Source organism: Colias croceus, chromosome 20, assembly GCF_905220415.1.
Source record: "Colias croceus chromosome 20, ilColCroc2.1".
Classification (NCBI taxonomy): Eukaryota; Metazoa; Arthropoda; class Insecta; order Lepidoptera; family Pieridae; genus Colias; species Colias croceus.
In genome coordinates this window covers 8,118,267-8,145,554 of record NC_059556.1, presented here as the reverse complement: position 1 = coordinate 8,145,554, position 27,288 = coordinate 8,118,267, and the positions used below count along the sequence as shown (strand labels likewise).

General features: G+C 32.3%; 1 protein-coding gene across 9 annotated transcripts; it reads left to right on the top strand.

The window, feature by feature from the left end:
* Positions 1 to 1,108: 1,108 nt before the first annotated feature.
* Positions 1,109 to 27,100, top strand: LOC123700694 (protein tipE). Of its 9 annotated transcripts, none has more exons than XM_045647987.1 (4): positions 1,109 to 1,190; positions 18,949 to 20,005; positions 20,287 to 20,333; positions 22,597 to 27,100. In XM_045647987.1, exons 2-3 carry the CDS (start codon positions 19,038 to 19,040, stop codon positions 20,312 to 20,314), a joined length of 996 nt encoding a protein of 331 aa, XP_045503943.1. In that variant the 5' UTR covers positions 1,109 to 1,190; positions 18,949 to 19,037; the 3' UTR covers positions 20,315 to 20,333; positions 22,597 to 27,100. The 9 variants fall into 9 exon arrangements, 7 of the variants coding, with proteins under 7 accessions (XP_045503943.1, XP_045503941.1, XP_045503940.1 ...); XR_006752638.1 differs by having other exon boundaries at positions 1,110 to 1,254; positions 20,287 to 20,369; XM_045647985.1 differs by having other exon boundaries at positions 1,110 to 1,249.
* The last annotated feature ends 188 nt before the right edge of the window (positions 27,101 to 27,288 follow it).

Here is a 27,288-nt window from a genome sequence, read left to right as displayed (position 1 = left end):
AGTAGTTTAGGGTTAGTACTATTAGTGCCATTTATTGCTTTACTTTTGAAAGAAATTTACAATCATTTGTATATAGGTAATTATTAATCCGCCTCCTTGGTACAGTGGTTGACGCGTGAGCGTAGAACCGAGGGGTCCTGGGTTCGATTCCCGGTGGAGACGAAGAAAAAAAAAATGTCTCGGTCTGGTAGGACACAGAAGGCTGATCACCTACTTGTCCCTAAAGAAAATCGATCAGTGAAACAGATGTATGCATAATGCATCTGCCCCTTACCCCACTACGGGGACACGGGACTTCACTTAATTATTAATAGCCGTTATAATTGCTCTTTCCTAAAAGGTTATGAGTCTTGTAAACTTCAAATTGCTTCGTTAACTTTCATAATGTTTGATCCATATTTGGCAAAATTTCTAGAAAAATCTGGCAAAAACATTTGGAACGTAAAGTCCATGGAAGGTTTTTCAATTCACCTGGCGTTAGGCCAAATGTGATATCTGGCAGTTTCGATTTCAAGCCCCAATAGCGGCTTAACAACTTAGTGCTAAAAATCGAATTATTCTAAATTGCGCAAAGCATGAAAACGCTTCCAGTTCGAGTTGCTAAAGCTCATAATCGTTTAATCAAAGAAGACGAACGTCATGACATTCGTCGTATATTTCCCTTTAAATATGCGGGGGAAACTAATCCAAAACACACTAAGTGTTAGATATGTAAAGCAAGAAAGACTGTCTGCCGCCACACAGTCGAGCACACGACACGGCTTTATCGATTCGCCGTACCGACGCGCGCACTCAAATAAAACGATGTTTTTAAATGGAATAATACATTTTTAAATTTAAATCACTAATAAAATGGAATTCAATTTGAATGTACAATTCTTTTTTTGAATAATTTTTGCGTTCCATTTTTTAAATTTCGAAAATTGATTCTTTCAAATTCGATCTGTTCGAATTTCGAATTCTGTGTTCAAATTTTTGAGAAATTAAAAATCGATTTTTGAATATTATTATGTAAAGTTAATTCTTTGTTTTTTAACAGCTTAAAAGTGTTCGTAGCTTTCTAGTGCCAATACGGTTACGATAAAGCCTGCGCCCAGTTGTAACCGACCCGCGGACTCGTGCCGACGTCTGCGTGTCGTAGACGTCAAAAATAGAACAATATAGATTTTTATTTTCCACAAAGGACAATGGTTTAGTGTTCACGATTAGTGTATAGTTTATAAAGAAGTTTTTAATCCGAGTGTTTTTGGTAAAGTGCGTATATCGTGTATGTTTTATAAAGGCTATCAAATTTGACCCTACACGTATTTGTATTGACCATATATTTGATAAGAATACATTCTAATGTATGAAAGGCGACGTTTGTATAATCACGTCTGCAATATGTCAAATTACGTGAAAGGTCCGCTACAGCTACGGTCTGGCATGTCTGTTCGTTTATTTATCCTTGGTATATCTTTACGAGGTTAAACGTAATGATTCCTTGGGATTAGTTATTAACGTAAATAGTAAATTAACCTAATGTATTAATTATTTTAATGTATTGGAACTAACAATTATTTGACAATGTGTGTCAAGGATACACAGAGATTTTCTTAGCCAAAAATATAGAGTGCATAAAATAAATTGGAGCTGTCTTTTATAAGAAAGGATTCCTGTTCCTTACGGACAATTTAATTTCCACTTAGTTCACATTTTTGTACTTAATTCAAGCTCATTTAGTACATGCCTAATTTACGACAAAATTCAATTGTCCGTAAGGAAAACGAATACCTACTTTAGTGAGTTACGTTTATAACGGTCACAAGGTTCCTTAAATTATGTGTTTAGCTATTTAACGTCTTTATAAGGATGTGTTACATTTCAAGACGATAAATTTTAGAATAAGTTACTTATGTTGAAGACGGTTGTAATACAACGCTCAGGATAATGTCTACATAAATTTGAAAAATTGGGTCTTGTTTACAATGTTACATAATATTGATCACATAACCAGCTTCTAACATAAAACATGAATACATCTACCTACCAGCTAGAACAATTAACATTTAGTAAGATTTTCATTACCTACTTATAATACAAAAACTCTACATTTTACAAAAACATCAATTTCTATATCAATTTATATATTATTATGATATTAATTATTTATACTAGCTTGACATACAAAATAGTAGACTAGTATTTTGTTCAATTTATTCTGTACAACGTATAGCTTGTGGTATAGCTGTTTCCTGAGTTTCATCAGATTCGGTACAGTACATTTACGTTATCTAGCCATCAATTTACAAACACAGAAACAATGCATTTATTACTTGAATTTGTAGTCAATAAATGTATTATGCAAATCTAAATTTTATTTACCTTATATATCGATATATCTTCTATGAGGCAACAATTGAACTCTTGCCAATTCAATCAAAAAACAAAAGCAAATCTATACGTATAAATATCAGAAATCCATCAATAAATATTGTACAGAAGTCAGAACTAACAAATCGTATCTGTAGTTTAGTTTCAATATTGCTTACCAGTTTTGCTTTTAGACTACTAGATGGCGCTCCATGAAATCTATGCATTTTCATACAATATTTTCTAGGCTCTAAACTTAATTTATTCAAGGCATATCACTTCATAGTTTGAAACAAAGTTTCTTTGTCCCTATGTATGCTTAAATTTGTAAAAGTACGCAACGGATTTTGATGCGATTTTTTTGAAATTATACTCTCTAAAGAAGTTTCACTTCAAAAACAATGTCTCCTTTGCACGCTTGTCCTATGTCCTCTCCTACAATTGTCCTGAAACATGGCTTCTATCTGAATTACTAGTACGCGGTAACCCATCAACAAATTGACCGCACCTAACTTTGCTTAACCTTCCGATTATTCAATCGTTAAGTGCGACAGTATTAGTTAATTAAGCATAGTACATATTTGAAATAAGCAGTGCTGAATCCTTTGTACAGAAATCAGTTTTAAAAAGTTGAAAACTACCTTAGTATTTTTATTTTATTTCTATAACTAGCTGTACCCCGCGGTTATACCCGCATAGCTCCGTTCCTATTGCTCTTAGTGTAATGTCATTATACCTATAGCCTAAAGCCTTCCTCAATAAATGAACCCGTGGTTCCTGAGACTAGCGTGTTCAAGCAAACATACAAACTCTTCAGCTGTATAATATTAGTGCACAATCAATAACCTATTTACTGCTATAGTGACAGATAAATATACAAAGGTCAGGGGTTCGACCCAAGCCCCTTATCATTTATGTAGTTGTAACTTTAATGTGAAAAGAGTATATTTTTGTTGATTGTTTTTATTGAGCATATAATTCGATTTCTTAAACCACATTTTTTCATTTATTAACATGAACACAGACACGCACACAAACACATGTACCTCTTAAATTTTGTTACACTTCTAAAGTGCGTCACACACGGTGAAGTGAACACACCTGTTACAAATGACCCGAAATTTTGTGGGTCATTTGTAACAGGATGGCGGTTCTACAGGGGTCTTAGTACACAATGACAAAAAGAAAAATGATGGTCAGAACGCTGATACCGGATACCTTAAGACACTATAACGTTTTATATTAGAGTATCTTAACATAAAATATTATAGTATCTTCACCGTTACCTTTATTTTTATAAAAAATGTTGCATGTTTGCATATACATATATCAAAAACTAATGAATATTGTAGTAATTGCTTTTATTGGAATAAAACTTTTATGTAATAGCTCTACAAAAGCTCTACAATATTTTTTAAAAAACTTAAAATATTATGTCATTTTCAGTCTCTTGATCGCCAAGTAAATTAATAATGATGTGGTAAAAACTTAACCCTATTATATTAATTAAATTTGTATTTAATTAACCATAAGTTAATTGGATATTTATTTATTTATTTATTTATTTATTTTAATTAGGCACACCAACAATAAATACATTTGACATTGATATAATTAACATTATTGATTAATTAATATTATGTACTTATCAATAAAAGGTGTACACAGCATTTATAAATTAAATAGAATTATTTATGAACATAACAGATAATTAATTACATTACAATATAAATATTTATTTTTTATTAGTGTTATCTATAATTAAGTATTTATAAAATTATTATTAATCGTTTTACAAACTATTATTAATCAAGCAATTAATAATTTTATGTTTGTATTGTGCAAGAGATCCAAAGAATATATCAAGGTCCGGTATAGAAGTGACAAATTGGTTATATGCTGCACACATTCGAGGCAATGGTGCTTGACGTACTAAATTAGTTCGGCTCACTGGTAAATCAAAGAGATTACTAATCGGTTTTCTGGGTAAATTAGACGGGATTCGAAAAGTGATACCAGAAACAATATCCTCACAGGTAGTTAAACCGTTTACACAGTTAAAAAGAAATACCAAGTCGTGTAATTTACGGCGATCTCTTAACGTCATCATTTTGAAGTAATGTAAGCGCTCAGCATACGGACAACGATGTGAGATACCTGGGGAGGTAAAAGCCAAATGCCTAGTGAACGATCGCTGTATGGATTCTATGCGCTGCGAGTGCACGGCGTGATGGGGATTCCACACAACACATGCAAACTCGAGGTGACTCCGTACGAGTGCATTATATAAGGCAATTTTTGTTGATGCTTTAAAGGATGTAGCATTTCTTTTAATAAACCCAGTCATCCTTGCAGCTTTCTTAATTATTATATCAAGGTGAGATGTAAGTTTGAGTTTACTATCCAAAGTTACACCCAGGTCGACAATTTCATGCTGGTGAAGGAGAGGAACATTGTCGATACTGTAAGCCGAATTAAATGGTACTTTTTTCCTTGTAAATCGAATGAATGAACACTTATTAGAGTTAATTATCATATTATTATTTTTACACCACTGACCTATATTGTCTAAATCATTCTGGATAGCAGCTGCATCCGCCAAGCTGTTTACAGTTTTGTAAATTTTTAGGTCATCAGCGAAAAGTGCATAACTGCAGTGTTTGATAGAGTCACAGATGTCATTGATGTAAGCAACGAACAGAAGTGGACCCAGATGAGATCCCTGGGGAACACCAGATGTAGCAGTAAACACTTTAGATCTGAAACCTTTTACAACAACTTCTTGATTCCTTTTATACAAGTAAGATGCAATCCATTGTAAAATAGGACCCGATATACCATAGTTTTTTAATTTTGTGATTAAAGTCAGATGATCCACCTTGTCAAATGCGCTACTGAAGTCTGTGTAGACTACGTCCATTTGGTTACCGATGTCCATCACATGCGTCAGGTCAGACAAAAACTTAACAAGGTTAGTTTGCACTGAGTGACCCTTCCTAAAGCCATGTTGATGTGGGGTTATAAATTTATCTAAATATCGAGTCAAAACTGGACAAATCAACGATTCAAACACCTTTGATAAAGAAGATAAGATAGTTATAGGCCTGTAATTACTGACTGCACCTAGGTCGCCTTTCTTGTGTACGGGCACAATTATAGAGGTTTTCCAATATTCAGGAAATATACCTTGTTTAAGTGACTCATTAATAATTATAGCGAGAGGGGAGGCAATTGCGACAGCGGCGCGTTTAAGAAATACAGGAGGAATTTGATCTGGACCAGCACCCTTATTTATATCAAGTTGTTTCAACTTGAGAAGAACCTCTTTTTTTGATACAATAACCTTTGCACAAGAATCCCAAGCGGCTTCTCTATTCTGAACACAAATATTTGATAAGGGTTCAGAATATATAGAAGAAAAATGCAATGCAAAAAGATTAGCTATATCAGGGCCGTTAGTCGCGATTTTGTCATTTAGGCACACAACAGAAGGTATGGAAGATGTCGGATTGTTCCGTTTACTATTTATAAACTTCCAGAAAGCTTTACTATCCTTCGAGATTGCATTTTCGATCTTTAACTTATAATTTTGATGACACTGTGCAATTAATTTATGGGAACGTTCACGTAATATACTAAATTCTAACAAATCGCGGGGATTTTTATATTTCTTATACTTGAGTCTCATTTTTTCCTTATCTTTGATAACGTGAATTAGGGCGGACGTAAACCAGGGAGGGTATTTACTTTTCTTCATTTTACTCTTAGGCACATGGTTATCAATTACACTACGCATAATGTCGTAAAATGCCCCTAACTTATCATTAATATCAACGAATTTAGCGAATTTGGAGCACCAATCAATATTCTCCAATTCCCGCACAATACAATCATAATCGTCTTTAAAAAAGTTATAGCTAACGTAGTCATCACATCTTAGTGTGGAAGGTGCTTCAGATACCAGACTCAGAAATAAACACGGATGATGGGGATCAGGTTTGGTCAATATATCAATCGCAGTAGATATCTTAAAACGAGGAATATTAGTTAGGGCTAAATCTAATATTTTTCCATTTTGATTTGTAATATTGTTTATTTGCTCAAGGTTATTTAAGTTGATAAAATCGACCAAAGCACACTCCACACGACCGTGACATGCAACAGGAACCATTCCACAAGTACCGCCTTGACCATAGGCCCATTCTATATTACCTAGGTTAAAATCACCTAGTATTATTACATTTTCCATATGTTCTAGTACATTATTAGCATTATAAATAAATTTTTCAAGGGCATTGTAGTTGGTTGGAGGCGGAAGATAAATAGCACAAATAGGTATGTTTTTTGTCACACCGTTAATAACACAAGTAATATTCACCCAAAGATCCTCATATTCACTTTCGTATTTAAATAATCTGGAAGATTGTATTTTCCGAGCTACTGCTATTAGGACGCCACCTCCATCCAACTTAGTTTTTTTGTTACAAATACGGTCTCTACGATAAACAACATACCGGGAATCGAATATCTCACTGCTAGAAATGCCACAATTAAGCCACGTTTCACTTAAAACAATAACATCGTATGAGTTTAACAGAATATTCTTATATAGGTCGTTAGTTTTAGTTCTCAATCCTCTAACATTCTGATAATATAGGGTAATCATAATTGTAAATTTAAATAAGAACCGCAACATTCACTGGGGATAAAGAAAAAGAGACTATGTCATCAGTTTTATACTGTCTAAACATCGGATTTGTAATGCTTGACTAGTTTCGTTTTTACGCACATATATTTTGCCGTTCCGAACCCAAACAAATTGATATCTCACTTCTTTTGCTTTTATTCTAGCAGATGCATGGAGAATTTTGTTGGCTGGGGTTAAATGTTCTGAAACATAAACTGGTTTTTTAATTCCACCAATTCCCAAGTTGTGTGTGCTTAATTTATCTCCTGGGTTACATTTGTTGAATTTTTGTACCGCTGCCAGCAAAATATCTCGATGGCGAGGACTTCGTAATTTAGCAACAACAGCACGGGGTCGACTATCATCTTTATTGATTTTAGCCACACGAGTTACATGCATTATGTCACCGTCTATGATATCTGCATTTACTACTTTTGCAAGATTAGTAAGACAATTAATTAAGTTTTCACTGCGATTTTCAGGTAAGCCATTAATCTCTACATTGCTATCCCGTTGATGCTGTTCAGCATAGGCTAGTCGACTAGAAAGATCTCTTACAGTGCTCAATAAAGTAGTATTTTCCTTTGTTAATTTATCAACAACAGTATCATGTTCTTGTAGTTTGTTTTTAAGTGCCTCATATTGGTCATTTAAGAAGGTTAAAGAGTCGTGAAAGTCTGATATTTGTTTCGTAATGCCACTTAATTTGTCACTTACTGCTTTAGCAACGGCGTTTTGTATTTCATCGACGATGTCAATCTTAAATGTATGCAAAATCTCACGCAGACTGGCCTCAGTTACAGGTGAGTCATTGCAAGCAATGGTGCCTGACCGTTTAGGAGCACTTATTTTTATTCTATGGGTGACATTATCGACTTGTTCCGCTGTTGAACCAAGGTCCTCGCAAGGTTTAGTGCAGCTTCGAATTGGCGTATTGGTGTTATCCAGTTTGGGTCGCTGGCTAAGACAAGCTGGACATTTCCAAGAAGATTTCTTTTCAGGTAGCATGGCATAAAATCTCTTATCGTTGGTTCCAGCGCACTGTAAATCATATGCTAAAGAACATAGAGAGCATCTTAGGAAATGAGTACCTTTGATAAGGTTTCGACATCCACTACAAACATTCGACATAGTGTGTAAGTTAATCTTATTTTCCTGTTATTATAAATGTCCAGGTCTCTTTTTTTTTTCCTTTCTTAATAGTTCCTTAGTATATCAGTACTATTTATAAATGCAAAAAAAAATCCCAATAAAAAAAAAAAAAAAAAAAAAAAAAACAAAATATATATTAATGTTCTGTGATGATTTGAACCGGCATCTATCGATTCTTCGAGTATGGGCGTCGTACGACACAGCTACGGACACTGGTACTGCTAATGTTGAAATTTATATTGTAGTTGTTCGATATAGTCTTTAATAAAAATAGTTCATAGCAACGACGTAATGTTTTCGTGTTACCCTCGTGTTAACTTGTTTTTTATTCCGGTAAAAAATTATTCACAGTTATTTGTAAATGATGTAAAACACTTGTGAATTCACAGTTAAAGATCATAAATAATAAATATCCGTTTATATTGCTTACACAGCACCAAGAAACAAGTTAAAGATATTGTTATATTGCTCAAAGTTAAGTGTTCTGCTTGTGTGTAGATAGTTTGTGACTTACGTAAGTTACTATTTTATTAATTACCACTTTTATCACTGATTAATTTGTCTTAGCACTGATATAACTTTTGCACTTATTCACAACCAACTATAGAAACAAAATTTACTCGAGAAATTAGAAAACATTAAGATTTTCTATTTTAAACAATTAAAGTATACGGAGAACAACGGTTACGGTTAACGGTACGGTATCTTTCTGGATAAATTTAACCTAAAAGTTGTTACTTTTAATTTTGCTTACAGATTGTTATCTGTAAGCAATAAAATTCAATTTTGTTACTGTCTTTTCATTAGGGCCTTAGTTCTTTCATAATTCATGCAAAAACAAATATTTTTCCTTCAGTCAGGAACTCAAGAGTGAGCCATTCAAGGGTATGTGGTAAAGAATATACAGAAAGAAACATAAGCAAGCTTTTTGCCGCAAAAATATATTTTGCAGAGGGTGAAATAGGATATAGTAATTTATAACGAGAACGGTTGTCGTTCGTTTTCTGGGAAAGTTTTATAATATTATATACTAGCTTTCCGCCTGCGGTTTCGCCCGCGTTGTCAAAGAAAAACCCGCATAGTCCCAGTGTGAAACCTATCATATGTGTTAATCCAAGTTACCCTCTATATATGTGTGCTAAATATCATTGTAATCGGTTCAGTAGTATTTGCGTGAAAGAGTAACAAACATACATATACATACATCCATCCTCACAAACTTTCGCATTTATAATATTATAGTAGGAAAGGATAGGATAGGATTATAACAGATAAATAGCAGATTTATAGAGGAAATATATCACGTCATTTCTGTCTTAAAAGTATATTAAAATAAAGTGTTTTATTACTTGCAAATTATAATACAGTCTAATTTTATCACACATTATCTTTTCAATTGCTTTGTAATTACAAATAAATTTGATTAGCACAATTGTGCTAATCAAATTTATCTGTACATAAAGACGTCGTTAATTCTCACATAATTTTAGGAGTCTTTTAGTAATAAATCTATACTACTTAATATTGTAAAGCTGAAGAGTTTGTTTGTTTGAACGCGCTAATCTCAGGAACTACTGGTCCGATTTGAAAAATTCTTTCGGTGTTAGAAAGCCCATTTTTCCAGGAAGGCTATTGGCTATATATCACGCTTAGACCAATAGGAGCGGAGCAAAGCGGGTGAAACCGCGGGCAACAGCTAGTCTGTTATAAAAAGATATGCCACAATGTATAGACGCGAACAAGAGCTCGTCGCATTACTTATTTTTATTTCTGTCAGAAAAATGCTACTATAAAAGAAAATAAAACAATAAAAAACTGAGGCAGGGTCGGGGCGTGGGCTTAGTATAATCTAAACATTGTATAAACAGCTTCACACAAAGTCAATCACTTTTCATACAATATAGTTAGCTATAGTTTCATATAATCATAGTGCCTACAAAGTAGTAATTTTCTTTGTCACTGAAGCTTAGTTATTTTGCGAACTCGACCAATGATTAATTAAATAAAGTCTTTTGTCACAATCAATGTTTGACGTCATATTATTATTGTTGCGTAAAAGGGAAGACGTATAAGGTTTGTGGGTTAGATACTATTAACATGCAAAGGGAAGCCCTTAATGGATTCAGAAACAGAAGGAGTTTAAGATTGAAGTTGTAAGCCGATTTGTCGAGCTTTATGATGTTGTAGTTTCGGATTGGACAAGGCTTGATCTAAATCAGTTTTGTGTTGTTGAACTATTTTTAATATAAGTCAGTTTATACTCATGAGTACATCTTTTAAATTGGCATTATTGTCTGCTTTCTTAAGAACGTCAGTGATCGAAATTTTCTGCTTTTACAGAGTTTCCAGAACATACATACTATATACATTACTTAAAATACTTTGATTTTTAGTCTTTTAAAATGTCAACATTAAACTCTCCAAAAAGTTGTGTAAAATTATAATCGATATTAATATATTAAACAAAGATTATATGCGTATTATATGTAATCTTCTGATAAGTACCAATTATATAATTTCAAAATTTAAACCTAAGTTAAAGCTCCTAGATTTACTTTCTTTTTTCCAATATTACCTGATAATAATAGATGAGCAAACATAATATTAGTCGACTTACCTCATATTATAATCACCAAATATATACTTTAATATATTCAACATACAAACTACATAAACGGCTTTATGCATAAAAGCTCTACCAAGCAGCTTAACCAGAGCTTTAGAAGGAAAACAGTAAAAATAACACAGATGTTACTTACTGATAATTATTTAAATAAGGCATTTTTAAGCACCCGTTTTAAGTCAAATTGCAAAAACAGGCAGTGAATTTTCTTGACCTACTCAACAAGGAATTTATATCTTCTAATTATTAGTAAGCCATTCTTTTTATTCAAGCCGCTTGTTTCTACTACGTTATTACGTATCATTTTGATGCTTGTGACATCATAGTTGCTATAATAAATAATTACTCCCTATTTTTAATCTCCAATCATTTACATCAATTGATTAACTTTCTTCTAAAGTTTTTAAAACGTTTAATATCATGTTCAACTTAAAAAAAAAATATTATTTGCATTTTTGACCCGTTAGGCAAACATACATTTTACTATTATGTACCTCTTTAGATTCAACTTATCAAAGCCTCAATATATGCCATGCCATACTTAATGCCATAGATACATCAACCACATGAAATTTTAGGGCTGATTTTTTCAATCTTTGGTTAAAACTTATTCTTCGGATAACGTATTAAACTAACATTTCAAAAATGCATTCTAATTTATTGTCCGGATTTGACAGTTTAATGGTGACATTTTAATATTATCGTGTAAAACTTTATTCGACGGATAAGTTTTAACCAAGGATTGAAAAATCGGGCCTTAATATAACAAAGTATATTCCAGCAACACGTACGTTAAATTAAAACCCCTGCATAAAGCCCAATTAAAAAAATTACCACATGCAATTTGCTGTTTTTAAATTCGTGCATTTCGCATACAATTAAAGTTTCGCTAAGTACTCAATTTGACAAACACGCACTGTTCCCTCGACCTCCTTGCCCTACTGCGCACTAGGGTTATACTGTGGTTATACATAGTAACCGTTTCCAACCAAGGCCGGGGTGGCTAAATGCGGCTAACTCTATTAAACTTTCTTTGTGAGAATTGTTGATAATACAGAGTAAGAATAATAATAGTATCGAATATTTTGTGTTGTATTCAATCGTATTATTGTTCCTAATAAGGGAGTTTCAGTAAGTTTCTTTTGGTAGTTAGAAATAAGCATAAACCAGCGTATTTTATATTATAACTAGATTACCGCCCGCGGCTTCGCCTGCTTTGTCTAAAACCTAATAAATTATATATCTACTCAAACCTTCCTCTTGAATCACTCTATCTATTAAAAAAACCGCATCAAAATCCGTTTCGTAGTTTTAAAGATTTAAGCATACAAAGGGACATAGGGACAGAGAAAGCGACTTCGTTTTATACTAGTGATAATAATATTAAATGTTATTATTTAATCTTTTTTTTATCCAAATGTAATTTTATACATTTGGATATACTATCATACTGAATAAAAGAAGCTTGTTCCTATGTGAACTATGAAAACAAATATTACATGCATATTTTTGCTATGAGTGGAATACAATTCAACACTGCCAGTTACTTTTATCTTTAAGATCATAATTTTAATCTTTAAGAATTATTCTTACATGTCCTTTATTTTTATAGTTGCCTGGAAGAGATTGCTTTTAAGCAATAAGGCCGCCTTTTCAATTTTATGTATTCATTTATTTTAAATTTCTCTTACATGTACAATGAAGTGTCATAAATAAATAAATATAATATTTTCAACGTTTATGTTTAGACAAAAGCAATTCACAATTGGCGACAGTGATATTTTCACAAAAAATAGATCTTGTTATTTTTTAAGACAATTATTAGATTTAGGTTATCCATAGGTTACACTTCATCTACACATTATATAATAAATCTGTAGAAGGGTCAATTCTGTACATTGAAAATATTGAAAAAATAAATACCAGGGGGTGTTACTGGATCGATACCAAACCCAAATATGTGTTTAAAAAAATTTTTGTCTGTCTGTCTGTCTGTCTGTCTGTCTGTATGTTCAGGCATCACGTGTTGCGTATTATTATAGGCCTATCCGTATTTGGGTCCAATAGATATTTATAAGATATCATTGTCAGAGTTACCTACTCAAAATGGAGAAATAAACCATCCATGCGAAGACCGACATCCGCGCGGACGGAGTCGCGGGCGGAAGCTAGTCAATACTAAAACAGTATACTCCCAAACAAGAAAACATAACACAAGTTCTATTCAATAATGAAACTACAAGACATCTTATTTATAGACCACGTCACTCCACGTTGCTTCCGACCTGATTGCTTCAACGAGAATAGCCACGCTACGTAACTGTGTGTATCGAGTTTACGTAAATCATTTTATTAGATAACTAGCTGTGCCCTGCGGTTTTACCCGCAGTGCTTCACTCCTGTTGGTCTGAGGGTGATGACTGATGATATATAGCCTATAGCCTACCTCGATAAATGGGCTATCTAATACCGAAATAATTTTTCAAATCGGACCAGTAGTTCCTGATATTAGCGCGTTGAAACAAACAAATAAACTCTTCAGTTTTAAAATATTAGTATAGACATAATTTATTAGATAACTAGCTTTAGCGGCTTCGCGAAATTTGTATAAAACCTAATAAGTTATATAAAAAAAAAACCTTCCTCGAGTATCAATTTATCTCTTCAAAAACCCCCTCAAAAGCCATTGCGTAGTTTTTTAAATTTAAGCTTAGATAGGGACGGACAGATAGCGACAGCGACTTTATTTTATGCTATGTAGTGACAAGCTGGAACCCGCGGTTTCGCTTGCGTGATATCCCGATAAAGAAGATTATGTGCTAATCCAGACAGAAACAGACCTTTCTCTGTACCAAATTTCATACAGACCCGATCAGCTGTTTTTGCGTGAAAGAGCAACAAACATACTTTAGATTCTTACAAACTTTTGCGATTATAGAAATCAATACAATATATTTGTTCGATATTGTAGAAGTCAATATATTTGGATATAATTTATTGGTTACGAGCGACCAGGCTTCACACGACTGCAATGCTGATGTATTACGTATAAGTAAACCTTCCTCTTGAACCACACTATCTATAAAAAAACGCATCAAAATCCGTTGCGTAGTACTGATTTAAGCATACAATATGTGCGAAAAGACAGCGACTTTGTTTTATACTATGTAGTGATTTGGTTTGTTTTATTTGAGGACTAGCTGCACTCCGAGGTTTCACCCGTGTGACTCCACTCCTGTGGATTAGTGTGATGATATCTTCCTCGATGAAAGGGCTATCTAACTCCCAACGAATTTTTCAAATCGGACCAGTAGTTCCTGAGAGCGCCTTCAAACAAACAGACTCTTCAGCATTATAATATTAGTATAAATTTTGTAGAGATATTTAAGTATATGAGATAGATAGTCAAGTGGCAAACAATTCAAAAGGGCCATTAGCACTGAAGTTGTTATTCATAAGAAGGGCGATTAAATCCCCTTGAAAAGAAAGCTTTTCAAGCCTTCTTCAAGCAGATCAAAATGTTTGTATCGATTTCTCTCTACAAAACTTGTTCTATTCATTTTGCTTCTAATGTTTTTTTTTCTACAAAACTTATTAGTTACTAGCTTCCGCCCGCGACTCCGTCCGCGCGGAACAATTAAGAAAAATTAAGATTTTTTTTTCTACGCATTTTTCCGGGATAAAAAGTATCCTATTTTATGCCCAGGATTATAAGGTATAATTATACCAAGTTTCATCGAAATCGAACCGTTAGTTTTCACGTGATGCCTTCACATACAGACAGTCAGACAGACAGACAGACAGACAGACAGACAGACAAAAATTTTTTTAATCACATATTTGGGCTTGGTATCGATCCAGTAACACCCCCTGCTATTTATTTTTTCAATATTTTCAATGTACAGAATTGACCCTTCTACAGATTTATTATATGTATAGATATTCATTTTGTTTATAATTAGATCAATATATGAACTTTTCTTTTGAACAGATTCTTTGTTATTTTATACTTATTTTCGAAACCTTGTACTCCAGTAAAGATAGTTTTACTTTTATTAGTTACTAGCTTTCTGCCCGCGGCTTCGCCTGTGTTTTCAAAGAAAAACCCGTTCCCGTAGGATTTCCGGGATAAAACCTATCCTATGTCCTTTCTCGGGTATCAAAATATCTCTTTACCAAATTTCATGCAAATTCGTTCAGTAGTTGAGGCGTGATTGAGTAACAGACAGACAGACAGAGTTACTTTCGCATTTATAATATTAGTATGGATTCCGTTTCTTATTACATTACAAAGAGGCTGTAGATTTTTGGTTTTGAAAACATAATAATGTAAATCGTTTGATCATTAATCACAAAGCCAATAAATGATCGAACTGATGTTTATCCATCCTTACTTTGCTGAATTATCATAGAAGCCATTAATACAAAGATAGATGTCCATGTGTGTTTCCATTTTATCTTTTATTTCCTGTTTTGCATATTAAACATACCTATATGTTAAGATATCTGTTTCTGTTTAAATTAAAGCAAATTTATTGTTACACATTTCTGACAAAAAAAGAAACAAAAAGATTTGTTCACTACAAAAACACCTTTACGTAATTATCTTGTTCAATTTTTTCTACATTACCTTTCATTATATTAAGTACATATTCATTATCATTACATACCAATTACATTTCACATAGATAATTGACCAAAGAACAAAAAGATTAACTGCTAAATGAAACAAAACCACCTTTACTTTAAAACTATCTTGTAGTATTTTTCTTCTCTATTACCTTTCGTCACGATATGCATAAGCAGCTTATGGTAAACAGATTACAAAGGGCTCTGAATACCTGTATAATGTATATGTACGGTATTTAGATTGTAAGCATGTAACTGTGGTCAATACGACTTACCTTAAACGACTTCTTACCCTTGAGTTGTTAAGGTGTTAAAATGTTCATTGGATCTTACGCTATATCTGTTATATTTGTAATGCATGCTTACAAGATAATATAATTTTTAAAATTCCTAGTAAAATATTATAGATAAAGAGTATTTTGTAAAGAGCAAACAAGAATTGTAAATGTTCGCCCAGTAGAGAAAAATACAAGCATTTTAGCTCATGGTACTTAGCAGCTAAAATAATCTTCTCTTCATTTTAATTCCTTGGATAACTACATACATGAAAGAAAAACTACTAGCTACATAAAATGTTTAGTGTGGATGTTACTTTGAGTGTAAAGATTCAATCCCTGTTAGACTAGCACAAAAAAGTGTTCCTCAACCTGTAAATTAAATTGAACAGGTGCCTATAAAATTATCTGCTCCTAACCTCCCTTTGAGACAGAAGATTTATCTCGCTTTCCCCTGGAATAGGTACATCTTTGTATAAGATAAGATTTTTGAAAATTATTTCCATAAGATTTCAAACCCTCAAATTCAGCAGTTTTAGCGATAGTTGTCAGTAAATTAGTTTCACGTAGATTCATTTTAAAACAAGGACACGGACACAATATGAAAAACAACGGAAACATTTAAGTCGTACAAAACATAGTGCCTTGTGTCAAACGTTACAAAAATATTTTAATATTTTCAGAATAAAAAGTGAAACATAAAGAACGTAACATTTAATGAGTTATTTAAAAGAGACTGCAAAGCTTTGGTTAGTTTCAAATTAAAAACGTATGGGGCTTTGAAATAAAACTCTTTAATATTGACATGAAGATATAACATTTTTATTTTTCTATGAATAGTGCATTAAAGTTATTTTTAGTAATTAAGTAATCATAAGGAATATGCTATTGTTAGTGTAAATATATTTTGGTATAGGTGTCAATCATATTCATAGAAATTATATTATTTTATTTGTATGATTTATGTTATCCAAAACATATGATAATTATTTTTCATTGAGATTTTTTTTCTTATACAGTGTAATATTATGAAATTAATATTACCTCTAGGCTCTACCACAGTATAACAATATATTTCCTATATTGTAATACTGTGGCTCTACATCATATTCAGGTACAAATTTAATTCAATTTATTTTATTGAATGCGCTGAACACGATTCATCTCAATGTTATTTCATAACATGTTATTCTTTTGAATCATTTTATTGTTGAATTTTTATCCATACAATAACATACAGTCAATATTCGTCCAAAATACTTACAGTGTAAGACCACAGTATTACAATATTATTTCCTATAGTAATACTGTAAGTATTTAGGAAAATAGCAAAAGCAGAACAGAATAGCAATTCCAACAAGAGCTTACATAACCCTTCAAATGGTACACTTTTAGTGCAGATTTTTCAATCCTTGGTTAAAATTTATCCGTCCAATAAAGTATTACAAGAACATTTTAAAATGTCACCTGTAAACTGTCAAATACGGACATTTAGAACACATTTTTAAAATGGTAGTTTAATACGTTATTCGATGAATAAGTTTTAACCAACGATTGAAAAATCAGCCCACCAAATATTCTTGCCAGAAATATCTGACGGCTGGTGGTCGAATCGATACGCTCGGTAGACAGGCAGGCGTCGGCTTGTACCTAACATTCCATTGGACATATTTTATAGGTATTTATCACTATACTTATAGTGGGTATAGTGATTAATGATGCATTATATTATGTTTGTCCTTCCTGATACTGACATTTTGACTAGTTTTTATTGTTCGGATATATTTTTTTGATATTATAGTCATAAATATCATATTACCTACAAGCGTGATTCTGTGATATTTAGATACAAAAATTAGGAAAAAACTGGCCTTCAAGATAGTAAGTTTATCAGTAGTTCGAATATCAGGGTCTACAAGTGAAATACGTGTTTATTTGGGAGATATTTTATTATTAACTAAATCCATACTAATATTATAAATGCGAAAGTAACTCTGTCTGTCTGTCTGTCTGTTACTCAATCACGCCTAAACTACTGAACCAATTTTCATGAAATTTGGTATGGAGATATTTTGATACCCGAGAAAGGACATAGGCTACTTTTTATCCCGGGAAAATGACGCAATCCCGGAAATCCCACGGGAACGGGAACTATGTGGGTTTTTCTTTGAATGCGCGGGCGAAGCCGCGGGTGGAAAGCTAGTAGATTATAAATATAGAACTAACTGAATTAGAATTATTATATAGTTTCATTGAAGATTCTAATTATCGTATTTAAAAATGTATGTTAAAGAAAACTACGTAGTTACGATTTTTAAGAGTTTTATAACCAGCAGCATCTTAATATGTAAATCCATGATTTAGGGGACTCATCGAACATTTAGTTCAGGATACATCGCCCATTTTTGCAAGTGACTACTATCAAGCTGATTTTCCGTTTGTAGCTTTATTTTGATGAGACACCGAATAATTTCGTGTACGAAACTCTCGATTGTGGTAGCTAACAGAGATAACAAGGATAAAATTTTTTGATTTGATGGTTCTCAAATATTTATTACGCAATTTGTAGGACAATATGTCTGTTGAATTATATAAACATTAACTAAGTGAAAACAAAAAAATCAGCTTGTTAGTAATCATTTATGATGACCTCGTTATCGATACACTTTGGAAAGGGGGACTCTTTGAACAAACCATAGATTTTGTAGGACAAATATTTTTTCGAATAATTTAGGTAATTATCTTGAGATTGAACAAAAAAAAATTCAGTTTGTTTGTTAGTATATTTGAGAACCATCAAATCAAAATTTTTTATCCTTGTTATCTCTGTTAGCTACCACAATCGAGAGTTTCGTACACCAAATTATTGGGCGTCTCATCAAAATAAAGCTACAAACGGAAAATTAGCTTGATAGTAGTCACTTGCAAAAATGGGCGATGTATCCTGAACTAATTGTAATAATTGATGAATTCATGAACATTTAACGAAGCAATATTTATTTAAATTATCGTGATCCATTATTCAAATATGGAAATGAAAATAAACATGAAGTTGTTTAAAAATGACGAACTTATTTAGCAAATGATTCAATATTCAACATTGCTCAATTATACGAGAATAAACATTCGAACAGATATGATATTATCAATAATAACAAGCTAGCCTTTATAAAACATGCACGCTAAAAATGTAAATACGTTTTTAATAAAAGTATACAACTCGTTTAAAGTGTTAATTCATTAAAGACTGATAAAGCTTGAAATGATACAGCCGAGCTGAAACAAGCGCTATGATCGCTTCTAGCGAGCTCACGCCAACATGGCCGACGAAGAAGAAAAACTGCCGATACCTCCCACATTCCTCGAGAAACTTCTATTCTACACGACAGCTACGTTCGTCCTCCTCGCGATATTCAGCCTGTTCGCCTTCCTCTTCTTAGTACCGTTCGTGATAGAGCCAGCCTTCACCACCATATTCATGCAGTTTGATCCCGTTGGCGCGTTATGTGTCACGGCTGAAGTTAAACACTTGGTCGGCGCGAGCAACTGCTCCTGGGCGTCCTGCAGAGAAGGCTGCACCAAAGACCTCTTCGAATGCACTCAGATACGAGTTAACTACAAACTTGGCTACCCCCCGAATATATCAGCTACCGATTACGAAGCTCTCATCAGAGCCGAAAGATCCCTGAGGAAAGATTACGATTACGAAAATTACGAATCACCATTGGATAAAATAGACCCAGAAATGGAAGATTTAGAATTGCCCGAAGTTATTCCAACAGGATTGCAAGGCAACGACTCAGAATGGTATTTCACTGGTGCTAGGTTATTCCCGAATGTTAAGGGATGCGGTTATCCACCTATTTTAAATTGTACTATATTCTATGGAAAATATAGACCACTGGGCAACAATTATACTTGTTATTATAGTCGCGTTGACCCCGGATTAGTGATCACGGAATTGGACATGTGGCAGAATACGCTCAATTTAGTTTACGCCATGGCCATTCCGATTCCATCCTTTTTTATTTCAGTGATATACCTAACGATTGCGTACTTTAAAATTTACAATACTGAAGAGGAATCTGAACAAGCGCCTCTGCAGAGTGATGCAGAGGCGATGGCAACAGGAGACGATGGAAAACCAACGACTCCTGGGTCCGATACATTTAGGGAAGATTTAGCTTGCTTTGGCCACCAATTAAAGTTGCAATTAGCTAACGATAAACCAAAAGAGGGCTTTGAATCAAATAGTCCTCCTATTTCCAACTCTGCGTCACTGTCTGGGTAAGTATTAGAGTGATTAAACTCAATAATATCTGTTTGATGGTGGAAATAGTTGTAGAAAGTAGAATTTTTCATAAACATGTAGATTTGTGTTAACTTTACCTAAATATTGATGTGAAATTAATATTTTAACAATGTAGTAATGCATGAATGTAGTTTAGTATCTGGAAAAACTATTCTTATTGGGAAAGATTTTATCTAGGGAAAACTAATCAAATCAGATGAATCTCATACAAAAATTGTAGTAAATAACATAAATTGTAAATAAATTTCTTCGACAGGACCAAATCATCTTTCGTGAACGCCTAATGAAACTAGAGTTACAAAGGTATGGTGAATGAAATTTCGAATTCAAACTGAAAAGGTAGCTTACCAATGATTTGCATTCATACTTTCTTCTTTTGCTTTATGATTTCGAGCACATTTGCAATTTGCAAGAACGAAAAGATTTAAAAGTAAAACAAAATTGCGTTTATAATTTGTGTCACTATTCACCTTTTTAACCCTAGAAACATAACCTTCGTCCATCTGATGAATACGCGGTACTAAATACGCCATCTCTTTGTAACGCGTGCGCGTATAAACTTGCCTGTTCTTGTCAACTTAGTGTGCACCGCGCTGTTGCAGACGACACCGGTGTTCAGCGCGTAAGTATTTTGTTTTTTGATTTATTGAGCATCTGTTCATCGATTCGATGAATGGTTATGGTTTGTGTTAGTTTTGGTGACGGTTTGAAATATTTGCTTGCAGATTTTTGACATGGAGTCTCGACGAGCACTGAGTGATGACACAATTGTGCGATTATTGTTGGAAGAGGATGACACCAACTCGCTGCCGGCTTCTTCGGATGGTGAAAATGAAGACTTTATGGAGGTGGACGACGTGGAAAGCGATCAGCAATATGAACCCTCTGACCAAGAGGACAGTCAGCAAATCCGTCACGGTTCATCACCATCTCACTCACGGGACCACGAGACCGACTCTAAATCACCTCCTGATTTATTGGAAGAGACTTCAGGTACTTCTTCATGTATTTTGACCTTACCACAAAGTACCATTCGTAGTCGCAATCGTCACGTTTGGGCCACAAGTAAAGGTCGTACATCAGGAAGGACAACTGCGATAAATATCGTCCATGTAGCAAGAGGGCCATCTCGTGGTGTAAGAGGAATGGTAGATCCTTTATTATTATTTGATCAGTTCATGACCGATCAGATATTTGAAGAAATATTGAAATGGACCAACTCTGAAATCGCTATAAAAAGACAAACGTATGAACAAGTCACATCTACTGGGATGATGGTCCATCTACGTCTACTGCCGACCCTCGACCGACTCAAGCACAATATTTGAATAAAAGGAAGGTTTGCGGTCTATGTTCCTATAAGCAGAGACGCATGACTAAATCATATTGCTCTAAGTGTAACACTGCAATTTGTGGTGAACATAAGGCTGAATTCTGTGTGAATTGCGCTGTGAATAATTAGCTTTTGTATTTTTTAAGTGTAGAGTTATGCCCTAAGTTTGTTTTGGCCAAAGAAAAAAAAGCTATATTTTGTTATTTTTTTTTTTAATTTTAATTTTTACGTACCTTATCAACTACGATCTCCTTAAAACTAGTGCCTTACGTTATTATAATAAAAGTAAATAAAGATTTACTTTTTTTTAATTATTATGTTTTAATTATAAATAAGACCCTTATCCCTAAAAAATTATGTAGTAAACAGTTTTAAATTATAACGTTTTAAGTAAAAATTTCATACTTTAAAAAATGTTCATCAATATGATGAATGGTTATGTTTAAAGGGAGCATTAAGAAGGTTATGTCTCTAGGGTTAATTCCAGCAAGTAGGTTCGTCGATAAATAAATTTCAGATAAGCTTTTGAATTGGTTATGCAAATTTATGCATAGTGCATGTTACTTGGAGTAATTGGATTAAATAACTAAGCAACTTAGGAAATAGTATTTTACATGGATTGTCTGCCTGCTATTTTTTAATAAGTATTTAAGTTATCGTTTTGTTAAAATATCTTTTACATCCGGCTCTTCCATCTATAATACGCAAGTTGTTTTGGTAATACAACTGAATGTATGTTTTTTTTTTTATTTGAATTATTTTATTCTCGTGGCACAGAAATTGCTTGCATTTTACGTTATGAATAGTTTTTTTTAAGCGAAACCCTAGTTACTCTAAAACTAGTCAAATATATTCTTAATCACACGATACGTGGTGTAATTTATTTTAATATGATTAATATTTTTTAGCTATCTTTTCATATCTAAAGATACAAAATAATAAGTGGTTACACAACTTGAATAATCACACCTTATCAAAATTCAAAAACCTACTCGTGATATTATCCAATTTGCCAACCAAAATAAAATAGAAAAATGTATTTTAAACCCAGTGGTAATGCAATTAAATCTTATCTTCCTTTCAACAAATTTATAATTCAATTTATTCGCCCAGTCGACAGTGTCATGGTTTCCAAGAGATTTGTTAATACTATTGAAAAGTTCTAATAAAGTTTTAAAATCTTGATAACACTATTGAAGAATGAATTTCTTAACTTCTTAACTTTGCTTTCAGATGACACGGCTCCTGAAAATGCTTTGGATACAAAGTGCATCATGAATTGAACATTTCAATGGACTTGTAATCTCCTGCGCCTGCGTGCTTTCGCTTCGAGTGAAGTGCTTGTGTTGTGACATTCCGTGACAGCAGACGAACGAATCAAATTCGTTTTTAATAATGTAAAGGGAACGGTACCAAGAGATTTTAGCAATATAACGGGAGCGGTACCCAGAGATTTTAGCAACGTAACGAAAACGGTACCAAGAGATTTTAACAATGTAACGAAAACGGTACCGAGAGATTTTAACAATGTAACGGAAACGGTACCGAGAGATTTAGTGAGTTAACAATGACGTCGCTTATTAGCTAGTTTATTTAGTAACGAAATTTAGATTAATGTTATGTTTTTAGTTATCGAAAATTGTGATCAATCGTTGTCACGGAAGATTTAGGAATTTTTCAAGTGTGTTTATGGTCGTATGATGTATGTGTCAAATGCACGCGTGCTAAACAATGAAATATTATAGCAAACGCTGGTTAATCCATTTAAACTGAGGTTAGTGTAAATAATTACATGAACAAGGTTATAGTAAGATATGTAATAATCGAACGATTAAACACAGCTTAAACGGTCATTATTTTGAATGTACCTAACTTTCATTAATTTCTTTCATTTAATTTCTTGTAGATAGGATAAGATAATTTAACATCAAATGAATATTGTATATTATTAATTCAATGTTATTTTAAGGTTTTGCGCTATTTAATTATTTTAAAAATTTATATTTTATACCATTTACCATTCGTAATTCTAAAACAAATTCACGAGTCGTCCCTGCCAGTAGCAAGTATTGATTCTTCCGTCCCGAGCCTAAACTTTTTAAAAATTCAACGATATATTTTATTGTCCATAGTGATCCGTACCGACTATCCAACCAAAAACAAAAGATGTTATTTGGTATGTGGCGTCTATCGATCGAACGTGCTTTTTCAATCATAACTGCTGTACTAAACGTAATACTCCGTCTAATAATGCTCAAAAATAAACCGTTTTGGAAACTTTAATTGGTTTATTTAGGTGGCTTAAGGCTTTTCGCTGATTTACACTTTCAACTCAAATTTCTTCAATTATTTAGAGGAGCTAAGACATTTAACGATAACATCATTTTCATGTGAAACCTTCGTTGCTAAAAGGCATTTCTTATCACAAAAATTAATTAAAATAACGAAAGATTTTTATTTGCTTTTTGAATACAACTTAAATTAAATTCATTTTCTAAATAGACAATTTTAATTGTGTCACCCAAAGTTTTTTTTTTATCTCAATAAAATTATAACTACCCTGCTTACTTATGTGTGTAATAAAATAGATATAAAAGCTTCTAGAAGCCGCTAGAAAAGAAAGCCTTTTCCATGTTGTGTGTCATTGTTATTTTTTGTGTAAAATAAATACTTTTAATATAAAAAATACGACTGTGTTATTCCGAATACGCTCGGATTAATATAAAATGTATAATGATAAACGTTTTGGAATTCGCTGGATATTGTTACACGAAATAAAGTTTATAATACTTATTGTTTTATACATATTTTCCTTTATATTTATATAATTTAATAACATTGTAATGTTGTAATAATGCTTTTAATGTTACTCTGACGGTTGATATGAATATCATAATTGTTTGTCGATATGAATTAAGAGCTAGCGCGCAAGAGCAACTTTTGTCTCCGCAACTATTTTGTCTCTCCCATCAACTCTATGGGGAGTTGCGTCGCTACGTGCGCGCACTTTCTTACTAGCCCATAGAGTTGATGGGGGAGACAAAATAGTTGCGCAGACAAAAGTTGCTCTTGAGCGCTAGCTATAAAAGTTAGAAGGCTTGTGTATAAACGTAAGCATACACTATTTATAATATTTAAGTATACAATAATATAATATGTAACAACTGTACTGTATTGACGAGAAATCTATGGTTTACCTTATACTTGAAAATTAAATCATTGATAATAAATATTTATTTTTCACCACGAAATATAGCTATATAATTTGGATATACATGTTTATTAGGAAGAAATGTTGAAATTTATAGATTATTAATTAATAATTCAATAATTAAGATTGTAATAAGGACGCTTAGAATATTTTTAGAATATCGCAAAGTACCCACGCGCACATTTAGTATGTAAAAAAGAAATACTGAGGGCCGATTTTTAAATGCTTGGCTAAAACTTATTCGTCGAATAACGTATTAAACTACCATTTCAAAAATGTATTCTAATTGTCCGTATTTGACAGTTTACAGGTGACATTTTAATTGAACGGATAAATTTTAACGAAGGATTGAAAAATCGGCCGTAAACATAATAATTTATTGTACGCTTGTTTAACTTTATTAATTGTAATTAATTAAATAATAATTACTTATTACTCGGTGATGTTATTGTAATATTTTCAGTTATAAATCGTCTCGAAAAGCAATCACAAAATATCAAGTTGTGAATTAATGTCAAATTATTTTAGGTAAAGCTTTTCGCAGAGATCCGAACTACGCTAAATAATATACTTAAGAGAAATGTTAAAATTTATATTATCGTATTTTATTAAGTTTATATACATAATATTGAATTGATATCATTTATTTACATGTTCCTTTTGTAATTTGTAAGTTTGTGAATATTTGCTTCGATGTGATAACGCTTATTGTGATGGAATAACAATAGGTAATATTTATGTATAGCATTAACCAATCAAAACAGTATAATAATATGCGAAAATTAATATAAGGCTTCACATTTCCACAGTGCACTTAAGTTGTTTAGATGTAGATCAAATAATGCAGATACCTAAGTGTGTATTTTGTTTTTGTGATATTTGAAATCTTTACGTGATTGCCTGTTTATTATGGTTATTTCCGAATGATGCTGGTTTAATAGTGAGTTACACAGATAATATTTACACAGATAAAACACAAAAAACAACGTCAAATCAATTGTTTCTCTACCTACTTACGTAACGGGTAAAAACAAGTTTAACATACTACTTACGCTTGCAACGCCATATTAAACAGGCAATTTACGTTATTAACTGACCGAAATATTAATAGTTGGCACTTAAATTAATAAAAATTAATACATTGTCATTAACCACAGTCACTGCCAAATGTGGTCTCACCGAACGCTTTCTAACAGAAACCTGTCCAGAATTAAATATAAGAAAAAACCGCTTTTATATTCATTTATAAGCTTCCAAACTTTGTTGTAAATATTTCCCTTATTATATATACAATTATTGAAATTCTGCACACATAGTGTGCACATTACTTATACGGAGAAAAGTCGGGCACATTTATACTGCATTCGACAGATAAAAATCAACCATAAAACGATGTGTTAAGAATCAAAATGTATTGTTAATTTATCAAACTAATCTATGGCTTAGAATTTCAAGCCAATAATAATCATATTTCAAACAAAACTTTATATGAAATTCCTTGTAAAACGGTTGTATTGAAAGATGTTATAAAAATGGCTTTAATTTTGAATTTAATACCTAAATGAATATAATTTATATGTTGCAAATGTGCCTAACAATCGCTTAAGTAAATACGGGCACAATTAAAATAATATTGCTTTGAGTCTGGTTTAATTTCAGGGTGTTTTGAAATGTTATCATATTCATTTAGGTACTTCGCTTCTAATAACGTTTTGAAGTTAAAAGCAAATAATTTAATTGGTTTCCCTATGAAAATGCAAATTTAAATCAACACAACTTTTTATTATAAATTTTAAAACATTGCCCAATTTGCTAAGAATACTTTTACTTTTTTAATAAGCTAAACATTATGCTTAAATAATAACAAAATAATTCAATAAAATTGTAATTAAATGATGTATTTATAAAATTAATTTATTATTAATGAAATACGCTGGTTCCGTAATTTGGTTGTTATAAAACAATAATTTATTGTATTAATTTAATTTTAATTAATATTCCTATAAGCACGTCGTTTTTTACAAATTTTAACGTAAGCTTATTAGCTAACACCACTGAATGTAAATTTGTTGAAACTTTAGATAATATAATTTAAGCAAATTAGTTTATAAGTGCAAGTAGGATAGAAATATAAAGAGAACAAGTTTTCATGTGTGTTCAATAATTTCTTCCTGAATTTTTTATAATTTTTAAGCTTTTTATTTTATGAGATATTATACTTACCGTAATTGTTATATTGTGTGGAAAGAATTGGTCGTTTTAAATATAATTTTAAACTCGAATATATTTTAGTTCAACTTCAAATATGTACCCTATGTTAAATATTTATATTTATTAAAGTAGATAAAAGTAGAGCACACATGAAAACTTATTACTTAATTGGCGCATTTTTTCTCGCTAATAAATTTTAAAAATTCATCGTAAATGCATTTTTCATTAATTTTGACCTGTTGCCTTATGATCGTTTTGTACATAAATATATAAATGATGGAATCTAGTAGTAAATATAATATTTATTGGCTTCAATGGTGTTTCATTTATTGTGACCTTTACGTGTCTAATTTTGTCTTTGGTATTGTAAATGGTCGAAAAATAATTGGTTTGAAAGGTCGGTATAAATAACTGAAGAAACTTTTGATACCTATATTGATAATTAAATAATGGTAATATCGAGTATAGTGAAGGCTAAACGACCATAATAATAATTAATGTGT